Genomic DNA, 26,805 nt, shown 5'->3' with positions numbered 1-26,805 from the left:
TCTTGCAGATGAAATCTTTGGAGAGTCGTTAAGAAGGCACGGGGGAAGGATGTTGGAGATGGTAATAAGTGCAGAAGCCCAAACACAGTTGGATAGATGGGTATATCTGAGGACCAGAGGTTTGGGGCGTGGCTGGTCCATAGGCGTGTATTCCGATGCATCAGGAGGCACAGTAGTTAACTTGGAACCAGATTGTGATTGGCCTTGAACACCCCTACTCATGAAAGAGTCTGGATTTCATGCAGGGGAGCAACAAGTCAAAAATCTTCATCTTGGAAAGATAATTTTAGTATCAGCATGCAGAATAGCCTGAAGCTGAACAGCTAGAGAAAAGGAAACCATTTGGTATTAGATGTAGAAGTATCATTAAAAAAAAAAAAAAGCCTGCAATTTGAAAAATTAAGGTAGTAAGGAAAGTTCAAAGGAAAAGAAAGATTTCTAACTTCCAAAGAACACCCAGTCTGTTAAAAATAAATAAGCTAATACTTTTAGAGACAGATAGAGCTGTGTACCTCTTTAGTACAGATGGAGTCTATAATTTCAGAGTCACAGAGTTGTAAAGGAGAAAACAGGGGTATGAGGGTGATTTGAATTGAATAAGTAATTGTTGGACCTTGTTTTGCATCATAAGAAAGAAATGGCTCATGGGAGGAAAGGAATGGGGAATTGAGATTATAGGGGAATAAAACGTGGACTCGCTGTCCCTAGAAATGAGGATGAATGAGTCAAGAGCACAGCATGATAGATGGGTGATCTGGCCAACCAAGTAGGGTGATCAACAGACCGCTATTGCTAGAATGAGAGGCTTCCCAAGACATGAAACTTTCAGTGCTAGAATTGAAGTGATCCTGGGAAAACCAGGAAGGATGACCACCCCAGCAGTCAGTGTGTTTTGAGGACAAATGCAGCGGTTTAAGAAAGAACAGGGATTGGGGCGCCTGGGTGGCTCAGTCGTTTAAGTCTCTGACTTTGGGTCAGGTCATGATCTCAAGGTTCATGAGATCGAGGGGCGCCTGGGTGGCTCAGTCGGTTAAGCGTCCGACTTCGGCTCAGGTCACGATCTCGCAGTCCGTGAGTTCGAGCCCCGCGTCAGGCTCTGGGCTGACAGCTCAGAGCCTGGAGCCTGCTTCCGATTCTGTGTCTTCTTCTCTCTCTGCCCCTCCCCCGTTCATGCTCTGTCTCTCTCTGTCTCAAAAATAAATAAACGTTAAAAAAAAAAAATTTAAAAAAAAAACGTTCATGAGATTGAGCCCCGCATTGGGCTCTGTGCTGACAGCTCAGAGCCTGGAGCCTGCTTCAGATTCTGTGTCTCCCTCTCTCTCTGCGCTTCCCCCACTCACATTCTCTCTCTCTCTCTCTCTCTCTCTCAAAAATAAATAAACATTAAAAAAAGTTAAAGAACAGGGATTAAATTCTTTCAACATCCATCTTGTAAACCACAACTTCCACAACTTCTTGTAAATCACAGTGTCTGATGACCACACCCCCCACCCCCATCCCCTTCCTCCCCACGCGCCACATAAAGCTTCAGCATCTTCTGCCTGGGCAACAGATGGGAACGGCAATGACCAACTTTATCAGCAGCACCCCCCCTAGAGGAAACTCCCGCCGCATTGTACCTGACCACAGTGGTGGTGGCGGGCTGTTGTGTGGGGAATACATGGCCTCCGCGAAGGTGGAGTCCGATTTTGTCTCCAGGAAGTTCCATCTCCACTCTTTGCTTCCTCCATCTCATTCGGGCCCCCTGAGGCAGGCACACAAATCAAGCACCTGTTACGACAGCACATCCATGCCCCACCTCTTCTCCAGGCGCCGAGTTATCTACAGCTCCCTCTTTCTCCACCCAGCTGAGTTACTGTCTAGTTAGGCAATCGAACGAGAGGAAGGAAAAACAATTAAGAGCAACAGGTTTTGCCATCACTTACGAATTTGGGGGAGCATTGACACCAGTTCACATACAGCAGATGAACTGACAGTTTTAAACAAGTCAGCTGACTCCTGACCAAGCTGAAATTCCCTATTGGACCCTCTGCCATTTGCCCTTATCTTACTGTTGAATAAAGTATATAAAAGTGGTTTTTTTCCGGATCTCATCATGACTGACATTAAGTGACTTATGCTATGAAATTACAGAAAACATGGCAAAAACACTCCTAGGTGCATGGATAGATGTTCCTGTCTCCAGGGAGGGACCCTGTCTATGCAGCTGTGGTCATGAGGAGTTTAAGAAAAGTCAAAGCTACTTACAGTCTCGTAATCATACCAGATGGCATCGGGCATATAAGCCATCACTTTCTCTGCACCCTGAAATTGAAACAAACTGTTGTTCTTCATGGCCCAGTCTCTGAAGGGTATAAGATGGATTTCTTAGCATTCCCAAGGGAGCTTCTGAACCATATACTGAGAGAGCAAAAACAGCCTTTCTTTTCTCTGTTATCAAACCGTGCCTTTCTTCTAATAGGAATAATAGGAGCAATAACTTGGAAACCCAAAGAAAAATCCCAGTGGAATCCCATTAGGAATAATAATAATATTGAAATACACGTTGTGGCAAAAATTCCAGCTTTACATTAACTCACGAAATCCTCCCAACTGTCCCCAGTGGCGGGTACTCTCATGATCTCACCTTTCCAGCAGAGGAACCATCCCAGACCACAAGGTGCTAAGAGGAAGAGGCAGAGATCACACCCCAATTCCATCCAACCTTAGAGAGGGTGTTGGGCCCCTGCTCCGTCCTGCCTCTACCTCAAGGAGCTGTGAGAATGTAATGACGAACAGGACCGTCCCTAAACACAGAGTCCCAGTAGATGCTTCTACCCTGGTTGGACTCTTGGTCAAGAAAAAAGACTCATAGAAAAAAATATGTAAGTAACAGATCCCCAATTTCCCCAAACCTCAGCACACTGTCTTCAGGGCCGACTCAGCCATGGAGGCTGGAAATGGGCTTGGGATAAAAAGAAGATAAATTGTTCCAGGAAGAGAAGAGTTTGGAGGGCAGCAGGAACAGAAGTGGAGGCCATCTGTGTGCCTCTGTGGGTCACTTGCCTCTTCCAGAACTGGAGTGATAAGGAGGCCAGGTCCCCATAAAAACTGTTGGTGTACATCCCACGTGTTGCGGTCCCTGTAGAACCTGGAGATCAGAGAGATGTTCACAGAGATCTGGGTCAATGTTTCCTGACAACTCTCCCCACAACTGTCTAAAACATGCAGGCTGCCTGCCTGCGGTAACCCCCTAAATTATTCTGGGACATGTACTTGACCCCTGCCTCCACCACTGTGGCAGACAGACCCACGTCCCCCAATCCGTGAACCCTCCTTTTCTTCCCCCTGGTTGGACACAGGTGTTTATTCCAGGACATATGCTAGGCAGGGTCCAGACTGAAGTCTATTCGCCATATGCCCCTTTAAAAAAATTTTTTTTTTTTAACGTTTATTTATTTTTGAGACAGAGAGAGACAGAGCATGAATGGGGGAGGGGCAGAGAGAGAGGGAGACACAGAATGGGAAGCAGGCTCCAGGCTCTGAGCCATCAGCCCAGAGCCCGACGCGGGGCTCGAACTCACGGACCGTGAGATCGTGACCTGAGCTGAAGTCGGATGCTTAACCAACTGAGCCACCCAGGCGCCCCTTTTTTTTTTTTTTTTTTTAAATTTTTTTTTTAACGTTTATTTATTTTTGAGACAGAGAGAGACAGAGCATGCCCCTTTAAATACAATGAAAGTGAAGCAATACATCTTAAAGCTTCAGCTGACCATCAAGAAAGAACTGGATGTAATCACAACAAATAGCAAATAATAAAATCCTACTCAAGTCTCTTGTAGGGTAGCTGCCTTATTTTAACAGGGAATTCCAGGAGACGGTAAAAACTGATTCAAAATAATGAATGTATAATAATAGGAATAATAATAATCATAATAGAAGATATGTGCCTGAGGGTCTAGAACATCAGACACTTAAGGGAGTTCACTGAATTTTGACAAGGAAAGACTGTTCCGTGCCCTTTTGTAGAGTTAAGTTGGAGATGCTCATTGGATTGGCTGGCAGTAAAAATTCTGGAATTCTAGAAATCCTCTGTAAAATTCTTATTTTTGTGTAAATGACAAGTTCATCCCAGGGCCTGAACATAAGGCATTACAGAAGAGACCATCCTGTTCAAGTGTTCAAATCCTTTAAACTAGGAATCAAGAAATGAAGGATGACAGAACTTTAATGATTTGTCTAAGATAAAGAGTTCACTGGTGGCAGAACAAAAAAAGATCCCAAAGTTCCCTGATGTTGGTCTAGTTCTATCCCCAAGGGAACAGGCTAAAACACTTAAATATACCTCGGGAACAGTACGTAGGCAGCACTAGCCTTGCAAATACCAATGGACTATTCTATCTATATTAAAAATAGAAGTATTTCACTGTTCACTCCAATATTTTGAAACAGTCCATGTCACCAGTTGCATTAACAAATTTCCCTTTGGGGGCGCCTGAGTGGCTCAGTCAGGTAAGCGTCCAACTTCAGCTCAGGTCATGATCTCACAGTTCATGAGTTTGAGCCCTGCATTGGGCTCTGTGCTGACAGCTCAAAGCCTGGAGCCTGCTTCAGATTCTGTGTCTCCTTCTCTCTCTCTCTCTCTCTGCTCCTCCCCTGCTTGCACTCTGTCTCTCTCTCTCTCTCTCTCTCTCTCTCTCTCAAAAATAAGTAAACATTAAGAAAAATTAAAAAAAGCAAAATCCCTTTGGATTAGGGTAACTTACTCATGCAGAAGGGGCCTGGCCACCGTGTCCCCCGGCTGTGGGCCCAATAGAAGAGGGTATAGAGGTAGGGTAACAGGGTGTAGCGGATGGTAAGGTAGTGCCTGGAGGAATTCAGCAGCAGGGAGGTAGCTCCAAAGGAGGCAGGATCCTGGGCCTGGGAGAAAGGAAAGGTTGCGATTATGATCCAGCTAAGAATGACAGAAGCAACTGGAGAACTCCAGACGCCATTCATCAGAACCAAGAGTTTCGTTCCTGAAAGACCCGGGGCCTAGGGTACCAGCTTTGCCTCTGAGCGGTACGGGTGGCAGGGGGAGATCACTTCACCAAGTAAGTGCCCTTCTTCACCTTGCAGCCTGTCCACCTCCATCACGCTCAGGACAGTTCTCGCAGCAGACTGCCTTTTCAATAGTTTTTAAGTAGTTCCCCCATTTGATTCTCATTACAAAATGAGCAATGTAGATTGAACGTACAGACGTTTGATAAAGACCTTCACAGACTCGCCATCTCCCTGACTGCTGCAGTGCAAATAGCAGAGTCTGTGACAGCAGGGCATTTTAATGGCGCGTCTTCGGAGGTCCTGGTTTATTGCAAATTAGGCTAAGTGAAGCACCAGGTAGGAGGTCGGCTCAACAGATGTCTTGGCGAGGATGCGGACAGACCCAGCTCTAACGTGTGCCAAACTTATCGTGTCTCCTGGGAGCCTCACCTTGTAGCCTTGGCCATTGTGATTCCTGGAAAATGGATAAAACGCTCCCAGCTGCATCCACCGCCTGCAGAGCTCCTCAGGGGCATCCAATGCAAAGCCACATATGTCAGCACCGACCTGGAGGGACACACAGACAGAATGTACACCTCACTTCCATCATCCTGCTTCCCACTGAACTTTGCCAACTTTTACAGAGGAGGCTTATATAGCGTGATCTGAAATGGGTTACATCCCATGTCCACTCTTTACTGTCAGATGACTGTAAGCTACTCAACCCTTCTGTGCCTCAGCGTCCTCCCTGTGTTAAAGTGGCCGTTAATTAGCTACACGGAGTTTTATGAGATTCTGTAGTGTGGATACTGTAAGTAAAACAGTTGACATGCAACGGTTTTTTGATGAAAAGAATGAGAAATACTGTTGATATTATTATTTTGACCACACCACTATCAGAATTAACTTTCCAAAGCCTAAATCGGGTTCCATCACTCACCTATTCAAAACTTTCCAGGGTCTCCATACAGCTGAGCTGGTGGCTCCTCAAAATTGGTTCTAACATACGTTTCTAGCATCACTTACCACTCCAGTCCTACAAACCAATCCTTAGAGCCACATCAATCGCCCCCTTACTGCTCTGCCTCCTGTTTCTTTCTCAATCTGAAAATGACCTTCCCATTAGTCTGATAACATAAACCCACTTTTCAAGGGAAAACTCAAGTGCAACCTTTTGCATGAAGTTTCTCCTGACTCCCTTCCTTGACTCCCTGTTTCTTGTAATTTTGTCAGGATTAGTAAGTCTGTTTCTCAGGATCTCCCTCAACATTTAATTTATATGTCCCTAGCTTACCTATATACATATAAATTTATATAAACATACAAACATTCATAATTTAATATATATATAAAATGTATGTAAAATTTGTAAACTTTCAGGGGAAATAGAAGGTATTTCTATTACTATATTTATGCTTTTCTCTCCCCCTCACCATGCATACCTACCTTAATACCTTGCACACAGTAAGAGCTCCATAAATATATATGTTGAATTTAACTAAAAGATGTCAAAACCACCTCTAGGGACCTGGCAATGTCATGTTTTCTCGTCTAGGTACTGGATACACAGATGTGTTCAGCTTGTAAAATTCATCAACTGTATACTTAAGTATATGTGTACTTTTTCGTGTATATTATACTTTGATAGAAAAATATTCCAATGGGGGCGCCTGGGTGGCTCAGTCGGTTAAGCGTCCGACTTCAACTCAGGTCACGATCTCGCGGTCCATGAGTTTGAGCCCCGTGTCGGGCTCTGGGCTGATGGCTCAGAGCCTGGAGCCTGCTTCAGATTCTGTGTCTCCCTCTCTCTCTGCCGCTCCCCCGTTCATGCTCTGTCTCTCTCTGTCTCAAAAATAAATAAACGTTAAAAAAAATTAAAAAAAAAAAAGAAAAATATTCCAATGATATCACTTCAAGGTTGCACTTTCTATCCTAATAAGATAGTGCAGGAAAGAATGTTGTAGTATCAGAGTCATACTGATGTAGATGAAGCCATTGTTCTCAAGACACTAAATCCCTGGGCCAGGAAGGGTAGGAGAGATGAGCTTTACACTTTGAAAATTTTCTAGGATGAGTCTTTCTGGGAATTGAGGTTGGGACGTGGACTCACCATTGGGATACCAAAAAGGTTGAACTCGAGCATGCCAGGGATAGACCACCGGAGATCATTCCAGGTGGCTGCGTTGTCTCCTAACCAATGGGCTGCAAACTTGCCAGATCCCGCAAAGGTCGAACGGGTTATAATGAAGCTTCTCTTATTAGGGAACACAGTCTTGACAGCTCTAGAAGGGGAGAAATGCTTAAGTAGTCAGTGTGTGACCTTAGCGTGTCTCAACCTAGCAGATACAGTGATAATGCCGAGGATCTCAAAAGTTCATACCTCATTCTCTTTCAGCTCCTTCCTAGTAGGGTCAGAGTTGCTGTGGAAGTAGGCTGCACCTTTACGTATGTTTACATTTTGTTTTGCTTTGTCTTAAGGTGTTTTATGTACATTATTAAATCCATAATGCCCAAGATTTTTAAAAGCAGCCTTGAAAAGGCTAGTAACTAGAGGTATACAATTTTTATGGAACAAAGGTGAAATCTACCTTTACATAGATGTATGTCCATGGATCTTTCACACTGTGTGATTTTAAACATACACAAAAATGAATTTATGAACAGCCTTTTAGAACTTAAATTCTTTTAAAGTAGAAACACTTCACTCGTAATTTTGTAGTATAAAGACATTTTAAATGTATAATGCATGTGTGTACTTTTATAACTATAAATATATATCATCTATATTTTAGAAGTCTATGCATATATTAAAAACTCACTCTATAATATTTTAAACATCTTTCAAGAAGGCTAAACTTATTCTATGACTTTGCTAATGACTGAATGTGGTTTCAGTCTGGCTTCCTGATGCCATAGCTACAGTAAGTGCAGTCAATTCTCAGGACGTTTTCCTCACTGTAGAATTTGAGTCTATACACAAAGGTGGACACAGCAATGTATAAGGATGCTAAGCCAGTATCTAAAACCCTGAGGCACATCCCCTCCTGTCTATACAGTGTGGCACAGAGGAAAATAGATGGACCTTGGACTCATGCAAAACTGAGTTTAAATTTTGCTTTTACAATGTATCAACTATTTGCCCTTGGTCAAGTTACCTCTCTTTATTTCTTCCAACCATCCATTCATTCATTTATTTATTCATCCATTCTCTTATTTTATACATTCCACAAATATTTATCAGATTTCTTCTTCCCTATGGGCCAGGTGGTTTCTCCATTCATTCAGTATTAATAACCATATTTATCTTTCAGAGTTTTTAAAAACAACACCCTGGCAGCTGGCACCTAACGAGATCAATAATTTCATGGTGTATTGAGTCGTAGCAACAGGGGCCTTACTGTGTGGTGGCAATCGCCATGGAGTAGCCGTACAGATTGTGGACATCGTACTGCTTGCCCCAGTGCTGCACTGCATCCATGCAGAGGCTCCTGCAGAACAGGTACCCATCCAGGATTCCTGGGGCAAAAGAGGGAGCAGTCAATGAGAGCCTGAGATGCACGTTCCCTGCTCCTTGACTACTGCAGAACCTGAAATGGTGGCACTCTGGGCAGGGCTTATTGTGGCCATCCTGTAAATGATCACACCACTTACTCACTACCAGAGGGTTATACATTTGCAGTAGTTTCTCTGATATATAAATAAATTGTGCCGACCCATGCACATTCTTCCACCCCAGGTGCTCATGTGACTACAGGCAGGCATCTGGAAGCCAGAGGATTCAATTAGATTTGAGACTGAATCTGAATTCTTCAAACCGAGTCAAATTATGTGGTTCGAGAACAGAAATATTGGATGAAAGAGTAAATTCATTGTTCACCCCTTGTCTTCAGACAAGATAGTATAAAGGCTGACTCCCCAATCTCTTTCATGCACCCGTTCTTTTCTGCTCCCATTGTACCATTCTGACTCTGATCCAAATTACCTTTGCATCTTAACTACTGCAATGGTTTCTTAATAGCTTATTTACTTCCAATCGACTGATCTTCTAATTCATACTCATACTAATGTCAGATTAATATTTCTAAAACCATTTGATTATCATATTTCCCTTAGACTAAAACATAAATAGTTTCTGTCACCAAAAGAATGAAGTGCTAACTCTGTAGCTCCCCCACCCAAGTTCCTGGCCCATCTGCCCCAATTTCCTATTTTTTTCTTTTTCTTTTTTCTTTTTTTGAAAGAGAGAGAGAGAGAGAGAGAGAGAGCGAGCTGGGGAGGGGCAAAGAGAGAGGGGGGAGAGAGAATCTTAAGCAGACTCTACACCCAGCTCAGAACTTGATCTCATGACAATGAGATCACAACCTAAGCCGAAATCAAGAGTCAGTCACTCAACCGACTGAGTCACCCAGATACCCCCATTTTCCCATTTTCTCACCAGATTGGAAGTATTCCTAAGACACTATAATGCTAGCACCTCATTCTTCCCTTAATCAAGATGAAATGTGTCTGTGAGCCTCTAGCTTTCTTCAAACTATGATAAATGCCATAATTCTGGGGCCATACCCTGAGCGATGGTGGTGTTCAAAGTTCCATCAGAGCTCACCAGCATCATATTCACTGACTCTGACTTTGACCTTCAAGGCCATGGGTTCTGGCTTTTTTTCGTCCTTATGGTTCATGTCTGTTCTTCACACTCTTGAAGTCACCAAACTTCACTGTCATCCACAGACCAAGCCTGGTTACCTGGTCTCTCTCTGCTAAGTCCTGATGACCTTCGGGCGAATGCACTCAAGAGCAACACAAACTAACCACTAGCCTCTGGCTTCTGCACTGTATCTTCTCTTGACCTTCCCCTAGAAACAGCTCAGACTGTAGGTGGAAAGACTAGATGGCCCCCTTCAAATTTACACCTTATTCAGGAAAGGATGGAGTGCTTCAATTTTTCTTTCCTAATTTCCTGTATATATTACTCACATTAGCCCCTGCCTATGCATATTTATGTCCAAACTCCCTTGCCAGGCTGTTCATATCTATCCTTATGAATTAAAAATTCCAACTATGCATCGCCACTTTAATCACACTACCACCAAGACTTACTGGGAGTGAATGGGGGGTAATTTAGGTTGCTCGTGGAACATCCTGAAACAGAACCATCAACGAAGTTGGAAACTTCATTCATATCCTACAAAACAAAGAACAAAACTACCACTAAGGAAAAGTAACTATGTTGTACTGATGTTTGCCTTCCCCTTTTTTTGAGGATTCAGAGAAATGATTCCAGATATTTTGTCTTTGAAGAGGTCCTTATGCACATGGAGGGAAATAGATGATCCTGTCTTCTCTACCCATTGAAGGCTTCACAGAGAAGGTTCTCAAAATCCCTTCAAAATGCTGTATGTCTATAATTACAAAAAAAATGAAAGATTTCCAAAAACATTAGGCAAAAAAAGATTTCAATTTATATGATTCCATATATATCAACTTACACATTCTCTATATATCCAAATATAGTTACAAATGCACACACATATCAATACACACGCACACACACACACACACACACACACACACACACACACACAAATACCTATTTGGAGACAGTGAGGGGGAGAGCCTGTGCCAACAGATGGGCAAGTGAGCTTTCCGGGAAGACGCACACCAAAATGTCGATGATAGATGTCTTTGGCTGACAACATCTTAGAGGGTTTTTGCTGTCATCTTTTTAGCATTCTGTATTGTTAGAATTTTCTACATTTCTCTTATAAATAGAAAAAAGTTTAGCTCTAGAGCTCCCCCAGTTTTGCTGAACATCTGCTGCTTTGCGTTTGGTTTCCTTTGGTATTATACATGACATTTGTCCTTACCACAGCCATAGTTTGGTCATGCACCTGGGTACTTTGGTTCTGGCCAATTTGTCCAACGTGTCCAAATGAAAGAGCCCCAAACTGGCAATCAAACAATCTGTGTCCTTTGTGACAACGTAAGGCATCTATGACCTATTTTTACTTCATTCAGCTCATTCCTTTTTAAAAGAAGAGCTGGATTCAGAAAATAAAAAACAAATTTCTGAGTTTACTTCCAGATATAATGATCTGATTTAGGTCCTAAGCTACATGTTTTGGTAAGATTATTTACATACTAGGATTGGGAATATTAGAATTATTGCCATATGTGTTTTCCTTTCTTCCTATTCCCAGTGTGTTCCTTGACTCAATGATATAGATACATGCCGTGTGAACATAGTCACCAAATATTCAAAATATTAAGAACTCACAATCCAGATTCCATCAAACTCCACTTGCTTGTAGAAAAGCTCAAATTCCTTTGCCCACCAAACAGCACAGTTGGGGTTGGTATAATCAGGAAATACAGTTTTTCCAGGCCAGACCTAGAGGAGAAAAAGAAAAACATTGATCAGAGTCAATTAAATGAATATAGAGTAAAATAGAGCACTTTGCAGAGATTCCTAATGTGGTCATGGCAATCACGGTGTCCAGGTACAAGTTCTTTCCAGTTAGGAATGTGAAGCACTCTGGATACTTAGAGTAAACATCAGGAGGATGTGATTGGTCACTTGTGGAAAAACACATTTTAAAAAATGGTTAAGCCCTTGGGGCGCCTCGGTGGCTCAGTCAGTTAAGTGTCTGACTTTGGCTCAGGTCATGATCTTGCAGTTTTTGGCTCAAGCCCCACATTGGGCTCTGTGCTGACAGCTCAGAGCCTGGAGCCTGCTTTGGATTTTGTGTGTGTCTCTCTCTGTCCCTCCCCCACTCACACACTCTCAGTCTCTCTCAAAAATAAATAAGAATTAAAAAATTATAATTAAATAAATAGATAAATAATAAAAAATGGTTAAAACCTAAATGATTGAATCAATGGACCCAGCATCATCTATCTCATTAATCTTCACCTCTGACCTCTGCTTCACCGTTCCCACTCACTTTGTCTAGGCCCAGGCCCAGGATGGTAAATGTGGGAGAGTCCCATTGAAATGTCAACTGAGCTGTTACAAGTTGTGGGTTTGCAGCATCAATTCCTCTTCTGTATTCCCTGCTATCTGCTTTCTCTCTGACACAGGGTCAACAGAAGCAGTAGAAGAGAACCAGCAGGAAAAACAAAAACAAAAACAAAGTGACCCAGCAGAGGGGCACCTGGGTGGCTCAGTGGTTGAGCATCCAACTCTTGATTTCGGCCCAGGTCATGATCCCAGAGTCATGATCTATGCATCGGGCTCCACACTAAGTGTGACACCTGTTCAAGATTCTTTCTCTTGGGAGGGGGGGGGGGGGGTGGTGCTGGGTGGCTTAGTTAGTTGAGCATCTGACTCCTGACTTCGGTTCAGGTCATGATTTCACAATTCATGTGTTCGAGCCCTGCATTGGGCTCCATGCTGGCAGCAGCAAGAAGCCTGCCTGGGATTCTTTCTCTCCCTGTCTCTGCCTCTCCCCTGCTTATGTGTGCTCTCTCTCTCTCTCTCTCTCTCTCAAAATAAATAAACTTTAGAATAATTGAAAAAAAAAAAGATTCTCTCTCTCCCATGCTCTCACTCACATTCTCTCTCTAAAATAAAAAAAAAGAAAAGAATTGAACCAACAGATAACACCCTTGTGAAAACATGGATGAGTAAAAGTTTGAGGCAGAGGTAGTCAAACTGGTGAAATACTACAAAGAAACAGAGTACAAAGTGGAATGAAATGGTTCCATTGGATCTGGCAGTTAGGAGGTATGTGGCGGTATCCATCAGGGCAGCACCAGTGACATGGAGGGGAGGAAAGCCACCTACAGTCAGCTGGAGAGGGAAGGGGCGTGAGGGTGAGGACAGGGTATTCAGTGTGCAGGCTATTGTTTAAAGGACTTGGCTGTGAGGGGAATGCATGAGTGAGATGGCTGGTAGGTGTCTGGGGATGAGACGACAGGGGCAAGTTTATCCCCACCATGTGTATAAGGCATCTGAAAGTGTCCAACAAGACAACTACACACACACACACACACACACACACACACACACACACACACACACACTGCCACAGCCCCTGTGCCAGCACCAGCCCCCATATCCCCCATTCAATTACCTCCCCAATGAGTGGAGTCACCCCATCTGAAACATTCACCCATATCTTCGCATCTGAACCCCTGTCATACGGGCCATAGGGGTTGCTTGGGGAAGAGTTGTTGGAGATGGCTGGATCCTAAGAAGAGGAAAAATACAATGAAGGACCCAGCTTCAAGCTTGAGGCACAGAAAGGAGGTTGGGAATTGGGGCGGGGGGGGGGGGCGGTGGAGAGGGAGGTGGATGTAACGACAAGGAAGAGCAAGCACCTGACCTGGAGGACAAAGAGGGCGGCACGTACCACAATGATGACCAATTTCTGTCCGTTATTGTGTAACTCCTTAACAAACTCAGGGAAGCCTTTAAAATTTATTGGGTCATAAGTGAAGTCCTTCCTCTCGTCCATATAATCAATATCAGCATGCTGAACATCCTGAAAGAATACACAAAGTCCACAACCTTGTGCTCAGGAATTTCCCTGTTCGAATGACTCAGTCCTATTATCATTGTTATTATCCACAATACACACTGACTCTGCTGTGCCCTGCACAGGGTTCTGGATCGGTCCCTGGCATCTAGGTGCTTTTCCTCCAATAGTAATTTCAAAAACAGAGGACCCATTGTTTTCCCTAAGACCTGACTCCCACCCCTGGAATCAGGTTAACTGCATCATCTGACCTTGCTGCCTGGCCCTCTGGCCTTAAAAGCCATTCTAACAAACAAGCCACAACAACTACAACAAATCACTAAGGCTATCAAAAACATATCCATACCTATATCCTACGCCATCCACAAGACAAGGGGGAAGAAGGGGCTGTCTGTCCCATGTCTCCCACATTGTACTGCCCCACATTTTGTTTCATTGCTTCTCTCGTAATTCAAGTTTTCTTTGGCACCTATTTTTTCCTAATTTGGCCTGTATGAAAATAGTGGAGCCCGGAATGAAATGGACTCTTGCTCTAGGACGTATGTATCTGGGGTTGGGGAGAGAGGAGTGTTATTCCAGACACTACTGGGTTCTTCCCATTGCAAAACCTCACTCTTGAAAAACCTCACTCTCCCTGATATACCAGATACATTCAGATGTGACCACCCAAAATATATTTTCATGTGTATGTACTATGCACTTTTGCTCACTGAAACTAGGGAAAGAAATCCTTTGAGAATTCAAATAAAAACACATTCTATAAATGTAGTCAATAGAGTAAGCATAAGAAAGTTTTGCTAATAAAATGTTATAAGAAAAACAGAGACTGGGGTTCCTGGGTGGCTCAGTTGGTTAAGCATCTGACTTCGGCTCAGGTCACCATCTCATGGTTTGTGAGTTCGAGCCCCCCACATCAGGATCTGTGCTGACAGCTCGGAGCCTGGAGCCTGCTTCAGATTCTGTGTCTCCCTCTCTCTACCCCTCCCCAGCTCGCACTCTCTCTCTCTCTCAAATATAAATAAACATCAAAAAAAATTTTTTAAAGAAAAACAGAGACAAACATATTGCCTCCTAACTCCAAAATTGTGGTCTCTACTATTTCCTACTAAAAAGAACTAGTTCCTTAAAGGAATGGCTAGCCCAACAAAATGTCTAGCCTTCTGAATAGATAAAAATCTTTGTATTGTATATTTAAAAAAAAATTCAGGGGGAGACAGTATAAACAGTTTTATTTATTCCCCAAGGGAATTCCTTCATTACTGGAAGATGTTTAAAGCCTTACTTACATAAGGAAGCTGTGCGGCACGGTTTCTCTCCACGACTTCTCTCATGCTCTGTAGGGTTCCATAATCATACCGACTGAGATGAAATCCAAGTGCCCAGTATGAGGGAAGGGCTGGCCGTCCAATGAGCTGTTAGAAGTATGTGAAATAAAAGTTAGCAAATACTCTATTTTTTAAAAGTTTTATTTATTTTAAGAGAGAGAGAGAGAGAGAGAGAGAGAGAGAGAGAGAGAAAGTACAGGAACAAGAGAGGGGCAGCAAGAGAGGGAGAGAGAGAATCCCAAGTAGTCTTCATGCCTAGTGGGGAGCCCAATGCCCAGCTCAATCTCACCACCATGAGATCATGACCTGAGCCAAGATCAAGAGTCAGGTGCTTAACTGACTGAGCCACCCAGGCACCCCGCAGATGCTCTATTTTAAACAAAATTTGTAAGCATTGATTGGGTGGCATAAGACATATTCCATTTCCCAAGATACCATTTCCTAATGTTAGAATATTAGTCTATTTTCCTAGCCCCTTTTATAAATCATTGAAGGTAGGGTCAATTTATAGTTGCAGATTTACAGCAGCAACTTATAATAGCAGATTTTTTGTGACTCGTGCTTGCCTATTAAATTCACTTTTCTTTGTACTATTTAGGATTTATTTCCTCAGTCATAATCATGATATCATAAGTTTACCTCTAGATATTCTTGAACAACTTGCTCTGGAGTGTTTCCCAAAAACACATAGAAGTCGAGGATGCCTCCGATGGTGCGGTAAGTGACAGCTGGGGCGGGCTGGAGGGCAACCTCTTGCAAGATTAAAAGCAAAAAAAATAAATATTAGAATTTACTCTAGTTTTAATTACAAAGTTTTAGACTGCAGGATCCTCAATCATCTGAATATTAATAAAGTGAATCCAGTGCCTCAAATTTTGTATACAAAGAGGCACACTTCTGCTGATCGAGTCTGCCCTCACAGCACGGGAAAGGCAACGCATTTGTTCTGAGAACAGATCTCAATAATTGGTGATTAGAGTGTCTTCACTCCCTATGTCAGGATTCAGGCTTTCATGAAAAAGCAATCAATTTCTTGAAAGGGTCCAGATAAGCCACTGTAGCACAGAAGTTATTTCAAGCTGAAAACATTTGAGTTTCCGAAACCCCTTATCAACCAAAAAGCAGGGCTTCCAGAATAACTCGCTTGTCATAAATTCCCACCCCTGGAGAGACAAAACTTCGGCACCACACCCAAGCAGACATCGTCACAAGAATATTCTATCTTCCCACTAAGGGCTCATTATCTTTCCAAAAAGTCCTTTGGTTTTTCATAAGTGTCCTTTCTTCCCCTCCCATTTATGTATCAGGGTAGAATATAAGCCCCAAGTTCTAAACACCCCTCTGAGTTACTCTTGGCTGAGCATTCTTCTGTATTCCCATGTTGCACATGTAAATAAACTGTCTTTTCTCTTGCTAGCCCATCTCTTGTCAGTTTGATTCACAGGCCCCCAAATACCACACTGATGAGGGCAAGAGGACAAGTTTTTCTTCTCTGACATTCACAGCTACAAAACACATTGCTCCCACCCCATGCCCCATCATCACTGCAGCTATGGAACCCAATTAGATACACTGAGGTACTAGCCTCAGTTAATCTCACATCAAGCAAAAGCCAAGTTAAAAAAAAAGTCAGAGATTATAAATTCAAAATCCCTCTAAGCCCCAGTCACTGTTCTCAGAGGCAAAGTCTCCCCATAGCCTTGGTTTGCATTTAGGAATAAAAGAATAAAAACATTCAAGATCTACTGAAATGTACTCTTCGGTCACAAGAATAACTCACATGGAATATCTAGGATCCTGGGACCTTTCCCTTTAAGCCTCACTCAACCTGTTTTCTGGTTCCTTTCAACACCCTGAAATAATTGTACAATCCCTGCACTAACTCAGTCTATTCTTAGACTATTAGGTATCTTAGAATCATGTTAGGTCACCTAGAGTGGGTCTCAAACAATCGGTAGTAAAGGATCAGAGCTTTACTTTTTAATTTGCAATTCTTTGCAACCTGATGCTTTTGTAAAATAGTGTGAAAATTAACAGGAAAGGGTTCATGCATGCCCTTGGATGCTACAGCAATGTTTACTTTCCATTTCTAGACTCAGTTTGTGAATGAGCGGTGGGCCATGCTTTGAGCAGCTCTTATCCGGTCCATTGATTCAGTTGAGAAGAGGGTAGGGATCAATACCATCAACCCTGGAAAATTCTAACACATCTCCTCTTCCCATGTAGTGATTGATTCATGACCCCTGAGATCCACTGTTACTGGTACAAGCAGAAAAAAAAGTTGGGAACCAATGATCCAGTCTAAACCTTTAAAGATGGGGAAGCTAGCAGACTTCTTGGAGTCCTATGATGTTACAATGTTTTTTCTTAAACAAACTGATCTTACTGTGGATGACCTTGCCACTCCACTTCACCTTGCTATCTTTGGATTATCTAAATGAAATATTCACTGCCCAGTTGTAGCTCCCTGGTTAGGCCCTGCTGCTGTCATCGTAGGCCCAGGGCAATTGGCTGTTTCCTACCAGAGTTTATATCAACCACTATACTGGATGAGTCTAAAGAAGGAAAAGAACAAATTGGTAGAAACTGCCTCTGAGTAGATTATAGAATAATAGGCTTAGTTGTTCTAACTCTATAATAGAAAAATATTCCAAAAGAGGCAACCAGATTCAGGAAAATCATAAGCTAGGAGAGAAAGCCTTATTCGTGGCTACCATACAACAACCGGTAATGAAGTAGGGAAGAGACGATCAGAGAACATAGCCCCTGAGCTGTGGTTCAGCCATTCCTAAAGGGCTCCACTGCTCTTATCACAGGCCTGAAAATTGCTCTTATGCATTCTTTCATGAATATTCCCTTAGTTTTTTACCCATGGCATTGCTATTCATCAGAAACACTCCAAAGGACAATCCGCTAGCATCTTCAAGACACAGGAAGAACGTCTGTGTACCATACAAGTTAGTTCCATCCTGCAGAAAGAAAATGAAAAATAAAAAATTTACCATCTAACAATCTAAACCGCAAATGGCTGGAAATGACCTAAGAAATCAGTGTTAATCATGTGAGTAATTGACAGGGACCTCAAGGTCAAAGAAGAGACAAATCTTTTTTTTTAATTTTTGTTTTTTTAACGTTTATTTATTATTGAGAGACAGAGAGACACAGAGCATGAGCAGAGGACGGGTAGAGACAGGGGGAGACACAGAATCTGAAGTAGTAGGCTCCAGGCTCTGAGCTGTCAGCACAGAGCCTGACGCGGGGCTCGAACTCACAACCACCCAGGCACCCCAACAAATAAATCTTTAAAATATCAAGTTTAGGGGTGCTTGGGTGGCTCAGTGGGTTGAGCATTCAACTTCCACTCAGGTCATGATTTCACAGTCGCGAGTTCGAGTCCCACATTAGGCTCTGTGCTGACATCTCAGAGCCTGGATCCTGCTTCCAATTCTGTGTCTCCCACTCTCTCTGCCCCTCCCCACTCATGCTCTGTTTCTCTCTCACACACAAATAAATAAAGATTAAAATAATAATAATAATAAAATAAAATATCAAGTCTACATTTAGTTGATGTCAGCCAAGTGAATTATAGTTCTTTTATTGAATGAGCCAGCTATGACCATTTACCTAGTAGAAATGTGAAAGCCTGTGATATCTGTTAAAATGTGGGAGAACAAGAATTTGGAAGCTGTAGTTCAAAAGGTCTCTTCTCTCAAAGAAGCTTAACCTAACCACATCTGCAAAAGCTCCATCAAGCCTTAATACGAATCAAACATCTTTCTAACGTACTAGATCGAGCTCTACTCAAGATAGCTGGTCTTCCAGTCTTCAGAACAGTAGACTTGAGAACTTAAGCTGATTTTCTAAGACTTTAGAACAGTACTTCTCAACCTGGGCTGCATCCTAGCCCAGTTAAAATAGAGTTACTGTGGGTGGAGAGTTTGTTAAATGTCTCCAGGTGATTCCAATGTGTAGTCATGCTTGAAATCACTGCTCTAGAAAAGCAGTTCTCAAAACGGTGTGCATAGAAATTACATCAGGGGCACCTGGGTGGCTCAGTCAGTTAAGTGTCCAACTTTGGTTCAGGTCATGATCTCGTGGTTTGTGAGTTTGAGCCCTGCATTGGGCTCTGTGCTGACGCTCAGAGCCTGGAGCCTGCTTTGGATTCTATGTCTCTCTCTTTCTCTCTCTCTCTGCCCCTCCCCAGCTTGTGCTCTTTCTCTCTCTCTCAAAAATAAACATTAAAAAAAATTGAAAGAAATTATATATGAATGTTAGTTAAATGCAGTTTTTTGTTTCTTGTTTTTTGTTTTTTAGAGAGAGGTAGAGAGAGTGCACATGCAGGGGGCGGGGGGTGGGGGAAGAGGGAGAGAGGAAGAAAGAGAATCCAAAGCAGGCTCCACACTCAGCACAGAGACCAACACAGGGCTCGATCTCATGACTCTGGGGTCATGACCTGAGCCTAAATCAAGAGTCAGATGCTCAACCAACTGAGCCACCCAGTAACGCCTAAATGCAGATTCTAATTCAATAGATGGAAGAGGGAGCTTAGAGCCCACATTTCTCACATGGTGATGCCCATTTGAGTAGCAAGGATCTGAGGGTCTTCATCAGATAACCATCACCAGTCATTCACAGATGGATGAGCTGCTTTGACTCATCACCTTTTCTGTCCTTCTGATAGGCATGTGGTAGAACAAGGGCATGGGCTTTCCATTAGACGGGCCAGGGATGAGATCCTATTTTTGTTACTTCAAACTTTTTTTTTAAACATTGGGCTATTTCTGAGCCTCAGTTTCTCACCTGTTAAATGGAATAAATTCGACGTATGTTTTTAGAGTTCTTTCGGTAAATAGAGATGCTATATAGCAAGAATCACTTAATCAATCATTTCAATGATCTCCTTTATCCAGACTGTTCTAGAGACTCTGTATCTATAAATTCCTTTAATTCCTATCACAACCTTATGAGGGGAGTATATTCCCCCCATTTTATAGATGAGAAACTGAGGACCCGTACAGGTAACTTGCCCGGAACCACAAAACTGGTGAGTGGCAGGCAGTGTCAAAATGCAAACCTCAACAGCCTCACCCCAGAGTCTCACTCAACTATCATCCTACACTGCTAGCAGTGACTGTCAAGAATGAGTCTATGACCTTCAGTGCAGAGGGGGCCATCCTGAGAGCTTACCCCATTGGGGATTGTGTCCCTGGCAAACATGGACCAGGTCTTCCAATTCATGTCATGCCGGTACTGTCGGTGCACCTGTTCTCCCAGACCATACACGTTAGGACTGGGCAGTCGGGTGGAGAACTGCAGGAACTGATCGGCAAACAGGAGGGGTCCGATGCTTGAGTCCAACCTAGACGTCGATGCAAAATGCAGGGACAGGTGGGCAAGTGGAGTGGAAAGGACACGACCTCTTAGAAAAGTGTCCTCTATGTTTTGATGACTCAATATCCCCTATTTAACTGGCCCCATTTGCCCTTCTGTGATTTTTTCCCATAGATGCCAAGAGATCAGGACTTCTTTTTCCCTTAGACACCCTACTGCGTGACCAAAATACTATTCTTACATTATAATAGATGTTCCGTAAATAGTTACTGGTGGACACATGGTCAGATGGATGGAGGAAAGGGGGAAATAAAGAGGAAAAACTGAGCACACAGCAGGAAAAATGGAAAAAAGGACACAGCCCAGTGCCTGGCCTATAATAAGTGCTTAGTAATAACCACAACAACAAGAAAAGAAGGGAGGAGGAGGAGGAAGAGGTGGAGGAGGGGGAGGAGAGAGGAAGGCGGACAAAAGTATACATTTGGAGACAGTCTGTTCACCAACAGTGGGCTTACAACCTTCAGGAATGTGAAATGCATGTACCCTTCTTCCTTAGGCTTGCAAACCTCCCTCCCCCCGTCCTTCCTACTCTGATCCCCAGAAGGTTTTCAAAACTTACAGGACACGATTATTGCTTCTTCTGATCACGTTGATGCTAAATGGCTGTTTGGAGACAACAACCTCATAGGTCAAAGGAGAAGCAGCATTTCCTTTGAAGGGTTGCACATGTTCATGGGGCACTTCGTACCTGTCCTTGCTCTGGTCGGTCAACTGGCCAGAGACATGAAGGAAAAGAAAGTCAAAATGGAAACTTCTCAGTATTTCCAAGATAGAAGCCTCCCTACCAACAGCAGTGCTCCCCAATGTCTATGCTCACAGTACTGAACTCAGGAACTGATCCAAATGGCATTATGTCTGAGGTAGATGTACCCATTATATTACCAAGTCAAATGGTTAACACTTGGGCAGAAGTTAGTCTTTTGGTAGAAATACACATTGTAAGTCTACAGAGAAGGACTATCTCTAGAGTTTGCACAGCTGTGATAATTCTTTCCTTTTTCCCTCCTGAATACATTTCACATGGTCTCAAGGACACATATATGAAAGCCAAGTTTTACCAGTTGACTCTATAAAATATATTCAGGAGGCAGTCACACTGAAGGAAGGCAACAGATGCCTTCAACATATAGGTACTAGGTAAGAATAATGTCAGTAGAGAAAAAAACCTCCATTAGCAGCATTGCCTATTTTGTAGTAACTGTGGTTATCAGGTAGAGAACAAGGACATTTCAAAAAGATGTTTAAAGAATAAAGAAATCACAACCTTAAAGTGGAAACGGTTGGCTGTCTGGTATTCTGCTGTGAGAAGGACACTGTTGACATCATTTCCAAACAGGGATGGAGAAGGCAACCTGTCCAACTGGGCTGTGAATCCTAGTATGTAGAGGGGAAAAGGTTTACATAGCTGTCTGTGTAAACTAGCAAACAATAGCTAATACAAATTAAGCTTTATGTCAAACGGACTGTCGGCCTTTTTTTCTTAAAAGGGAAGAGATAGATTTACACCTGTCATATGCACATATTACCTTGGGCCAGATTGTGAATCTGGGTACTGTCACTTCCCTCTAAAACTCATGCCTCTCTTACAAAATCTGCTTGAAATCTCCCATGCAAAGGCCTAATTCTCTTTCAATCAGTCCATCAGCCATTCTGTGTTAATCATATACCCTTTGCACACTTGGCCTTCGATTTATATATATATACTCTGTTCATTCTCAGTTATTCTCATGTTACATTACAGGTGATCATATACACTGATGCCATGTCCCATGTTCTGTGATAAGGCAGGTGATAATTGAGACCTTATTAGTAAAGGCCATCAGGCCAAGAGCCTTGGAGGGGCAACGTGCCCCTTCCTTTATGCTAACAGCCTCCCCAAAGTAGTCACCCTCTGTTAACCTCCAGAATGTTCATTAGTATCCCTACATTTTAGGGTGGGAGAAAGAAGAGAAGGTGTTTAGTTCATAAATACTGACATTCACATAAAATGTGTATGAAATTGTAATTGTTTCCATATCAGCAAAATCACGTTATATTAGAGTTGTAAGCAGTCTCAGAGGTTACTAAGTTCAAACCCCTCTCTTTAAAAGTTAGAAACTTGGGGGCGCCTGGGTGGCTTAGTCCATTAAGCGTCCGACTCTTGATTTTTGGCTCAGGTCACGATCTCGCAGTTCATGGTTTCAAGCCCTATGTCTGTCTCTGTACTGGCAGTGCGGAGCCTGCTTGGAATTCTCTCTCCCTCTCTCTGCCCCTTCCCACTCGTGCTGTCTCTGTCTCTAAACAAACAAACAAACAAACAAACAAACAAACAAACAAACTTTAAAAGTTAGAAACTTGGGGGCCAAAGAGCTCACAATGTTTGTACAAGGTTACCAAGGGACATAAAGGTAGAGCCAGGAATAGAACACGCCTTCTAACTCCCAAGATTGGATTTTTTTTTCTTGATGTCGAAAGGGATTGTCACCCTTGCCTTAGAGCAGTGCCCACTTTCTGTCACCTGCAGTCGCGTGGCTGTGCAGGGTGATACTCTGCATGCCACTAAGGCTTTCCTTTGCTTCAAACAGAGCCAATGTCCAGAGGATCTGGAGCTCCTGCCTCATTGTCTGGCTTACCTGCATTTGTTTTTACAAGGTCACCCTCCATTTGATAACCATGGCTTTTAGAATAGTAGCACCAGGGCACACTTATGGTCCCCTGCGGTCTCCAGCAGCACCCACGCTGATCACATGTGGCCTAAAATAAGAGATTTGTCAAGTAATTTATAGAACATTATCACTTACAAATAAAATTTCAGCTTGTGGTATCATTAACCTCGCTTTACAATGATATTTAGAGACATTGTGCCATATCTCGGTCAATGCACACCTTGTACTCAAAGACTAATTTTTATGGCCAATGTCCTATCCTGCTAGTGTTATTATATAATGATATAGGGAATGCAATGCAGTCCCATATCTGCCATCACAACAAAACTGATAAATTTATTTAAATATCCTAAACTACAATATAGGTATATCACCAGTAACCCAAAATTACAAATGAAGCTTCATTTATACTGGTTTTGTTTTTTCAGAAAAAGGACCTTGCTTTATTCAGAAGCTTTGAAATCAAATCAGTTTTCTTTGACTTTTAAACACATCTAGTGTGTGTGTGTGTGTGTGTGTGTGTGTGTGTGTGTGATGTATATGGATGGAAAGATAGATAATAGATAGATAGATAGATAGATAGATAATCTCTCAACGTCCCCAAAGGTAGAAAGTAATTGTTCCTTGAAACCCAAATACAGTCTAATTTTTAGTTAAGAAAAGTGCCTGCCTTATACCACAATTAAAGACAGAATCCAGTGGAGACTAAAATGAATGCAATCCCTTTCTCACTTCAACTAATTTATTTGAGAGAAGCAACCAAGTTAACTATAAACAAGTACAAAGAAACCTCTTCCTCTTGAGTGTGAACTAGACCTAGTGACTTGTAACTAATAGAATAACACAAAAATAATGGGATATTGCTTCTAATATTAGATTACAGAAAGATGATGTCTCCTGTCTTGCTTGCTCTCTTTCCCTTGCTCTACTGGAGCCCTCAGTCTGGGGAGGCGAGACGTATTGTGGATGGAACCATATGGGAAGGAACTAAGGGAGGTCTCTGGCCAATGGCCTGCTAGGAACTGAGGTTCTCATCCAGCAACACTGGAGGATCTCAATCCTGCCAACAATCACATGAATGAACCTGAAAAGTATTACACCACAGCCCCAGCAGACACCTTGATTGCAGTCTTCTAAAAGACTTTGAGCCAAAAGCACCCAGCTACATCAAAGCCAGATTTGTGACCATAAAAAAAAATGTGAGAAAAGATTGTTTTTGTGTTAAGCCATTAAATTTGGGGATAATGTCACAAAGCAATAAATAACTAATACATCCCACTACACAGATTTTACAGATGAAGAACCTCAGACAGACAGAGGTTCACAGAGGTGAACTGACCTGCCAAAGGTTACTTAGTTAGCTATTGAGAAGGCAAGGACCAAAACTTAGTTCTCTGGTATCCGTTGCCTTTTTCCTATACTCCCAGTTGAGTTTCTGTTAAGCACGTTGCCAGGAGAACATGGCCATGCTTTGTAAATGATAAGACAAAAAGCACTTGCTTAGATATATGAACAATTAGATCTAATCACATGCTAATTTTTTAAGTGTATTTATTTACTTTTGAGAGAAAGACAGAGTGTGGGGGAGGAGCAGAGAGAGGGAGACGGAGGGTCCGAAGTGAGCTCTGCACTGACCACAGAGAGCCCAACTCAGGGCTTGAACCCATGAACCACGAGATCATAACCTTAGCAGAAGTTGGATGCTTAACCAACTGAGCCACCCAGGAGCCCCCATGCTTATTTTTATGTGGATACCAATTTAAGGAAGGGAAAACTGTCTATCTGCAGACAGTATGCTATGGGATCGGGGTCACTGCAAACCCAACTTCCATCAATAGTTTTTTTTGTTTTTTCCTTTCCAAGTCAACTCAGATGAAGCCTCGGTGCATCAGGAAAAGAGAAAGGTGCTGAAAAGGGCGTTAAACAGAATGGTTTTTGCATGCTTCCCAGCACTTAATGTCTTCATTGAACTGGAAAGGGTAAAGATCAAAGAATTGGCTGCAGTAGCCAGAAAAGTGAACAGTCTCTGTTGGCCAACTTGAAAACAGCAGTTCCTGCAGTGGAACCAAGCAGTCACGAGAAGCAGAAAGAGAAGCCTGATGCACATAAATAAGAAAGTAGAAAGGATGTGAAACCTAGGAAAATAGTTGTAAAGAGAAGCTATGAAAACTGATGATGTGAACAGGATTGAAAAACCCTAAAAAGAAGAATTAGATCAAAGACACGAACGTCCTTTAAGTTGGATGTGAGGATTTAAGTTTAAGAGGCACTGACAAAATAATAAAACACGTGTAACTTCCAATACAGAATTAAAAGCTCAGGGGAAAAAATCCTCGATGCAAAAACTAAGGAAAGAAAACATGCAGGTGGGGGGTGGGGTAGGGAGCGGGTAGGGAGCAGGACATAGAGAAACAGAACCAATGCAAAACACAAAATGAGACCTTAGGAAAAAATGGGTTAGGTCAAATATGATGTGCTTTAAAAACTTAACTTAAAAGACAAAAACAGATTAAATTTACAGAAATAAATTCAGCGATGACTGCTTAGAAATCAATTCAGCTGAAATGCCACACCTAAAATTTAAGCTCACAAAAGTACATAAAAGAGGCAGAAATAGGTTATGTGAGTAGGATGCTACCCAAAAGCTAGTGTCACTTTAGCAACACCTGACAAATAGGCCTCAAGTAAAATTGCACCATTAGGGAGACAGAGTCACTAAATAATGACAAAAGGCTCCAGGGAGATATGACATCACAAACTTGATATGCGCTGAAGTTTTTTTCACATATTTACAGAACATATGTACAGAAAGGTTTTAAAGACTCTAACGAGGCAAAACTGAAGAAGATAGTACAAAATGGAATATTTTTAAAGAGGCTCCTCAGTAATTAATGGACAAAGTACACAAAAAAAGGAAAGATGTTTCCACTTAGTTTACTTTTTACATGATGGATATATACAGGCTCCTGCACCAACACAAAGAGAACTGAGGTTGACTCAGAGATGGTGAGAAACCAGATGCTGAGGACTGTTGAAGACCTGATCAAGCTCTGCTCTACCCAAGTCCTCACTGAGGTCTCCCCCAACCTCGATGTTTCTTAACAATTAAAAGAGTGAACGAATGGAGCGCCCAGGTGCCTCCGTCAGTTGAGCATCTGACTTTGGCTCAGGTCATGATCTCACAGTTTGTGAGTTTGAGCCCCACATCGGGCTCTCTGCCGTCAGCACAGAACTTGCACTTCAGGTCCTCTGCCCCACCCCCCCCGCCCCTCCCCTCCCCAAAAATAAATAAACATAAAAAAGTAGTCTTTAAAAAAAAGCAAGAAAAGAAACAAAGAAGGAGATATTTTACACCTAAATGAGACATGAAAGAAAAAGGAAAACTAGGGCCCAGCTGTATCCATAAACACAAATGCAAAAGCCTAAAAGAAAAAGGACACACAGCATTAAAAACAGAACTTAGCAATATATTAAGTAATGACCAAGTAGTGTTCCTTCTAGAAATACACAGATCTTTTGATATTAGAAAATCCACTTTTGTAATTCACCACAATAACTTATTAAAGAAAGTACACCTTATAGTCATTAGTCATTTACATTCACCAGCTCTTCATGATAAAATTCTTAGCAAACTGGAGTAAAAAGTAACTTCCTCAGTTGGATAATGGGTATCTATCAAAAAACTACAATAAGCATGTTACTAAATGGGAAAATGTCAAAAACATTCCCTTTAAAAAAAAATATTAGGTGACTTCTAGAATTAAAAGTATATTGAAGGTCTCAACAACACAATAGGCCAAGAAAAAAAAGATACTTTGTAAGATGGAAAAGAAGAAAGTCAAGGGGCACCTGGGTGGCTCAGTCAGTTAAGCTCCCAACTTTGGCTCAGGTCATGATCTCATGGTTCATGGGTTCCAGCCCTACCTTGGGCTCTGTGCTGACAGCTCAGAGTCTGGCCTGCTTCAG

At 42.3% G+C, this 26,805-nt stretch overlaps 1 protein-coding gene across 1 annotated transcript in view; it reads right to left on the bottom strand.

Moving 5' to 3' along the window:
• The window catches only part of MGAM (maltase-glucoamylase), a 97,486-nt gene that overhangs the window by 44,251 nt on the left and 26,430 nt on the right, over positions 1-26,805 (bottom strand). The window contains 19 exon segments of the mRNA XM_042926887.1: positions 1,620-1,744; positions 2,248-2,304; positions 3,046-3,130; positions 4,746-4,779; positions 4,782-4,899; positions 5,452-5,568; positions 7,112-7,283; positions 8,400-8,517; positions 10,099-10,183; positions 11,276-11,389; positions 13,074-13,190; positions 13,353-13,484; positions 14,765-14,890; positions 15,443-15,555; positions 17,673-17,772; positions 19,991-20,162; positions 20,754-20,905; positions 21,459-21,568; positions 22,807-22,927. Of these exon segments, the coding sequence (XP_042782821.1) occupies positions 1,620-1,744; positions 2,248-2,304; positions 3,046-3,130; positions 4,746-4,779; positions 4,782-4,899; positions 5,452-5,568; positions 7,112-7,283; positions 8,400-8,517; positions 10,099-10,183; positions 11,276-11,389; positions 13,074-13,190; positions 13,353-13,484; positions 14,765-14,890; positions 15,443-15,555; positions 17,673-17,772; positions 19,991-20,162; positions 20,754-20,905; positions 21,459-21,568; positions 22,807-22,927 (2,168 nt within the window).

Source organism: Panthera leo, chromosome A2, assembly GCF_018350215.1.
Source record: "Panthera leo isolate Ple1 chromosome A2, P.leo_Ple1_pat1.1, whole genome shotgun sequence".
NCBI lineage: Eukaryota > Metazoa > Chordata > Mammalia > Carnivora > Felidae > Panthera > Panthera leo.
The sequence above is the reverse complement of the archived record's forward strand: the minus strand, read 5'-3'. Positions and strand labels throughout refer to the sequence as shown.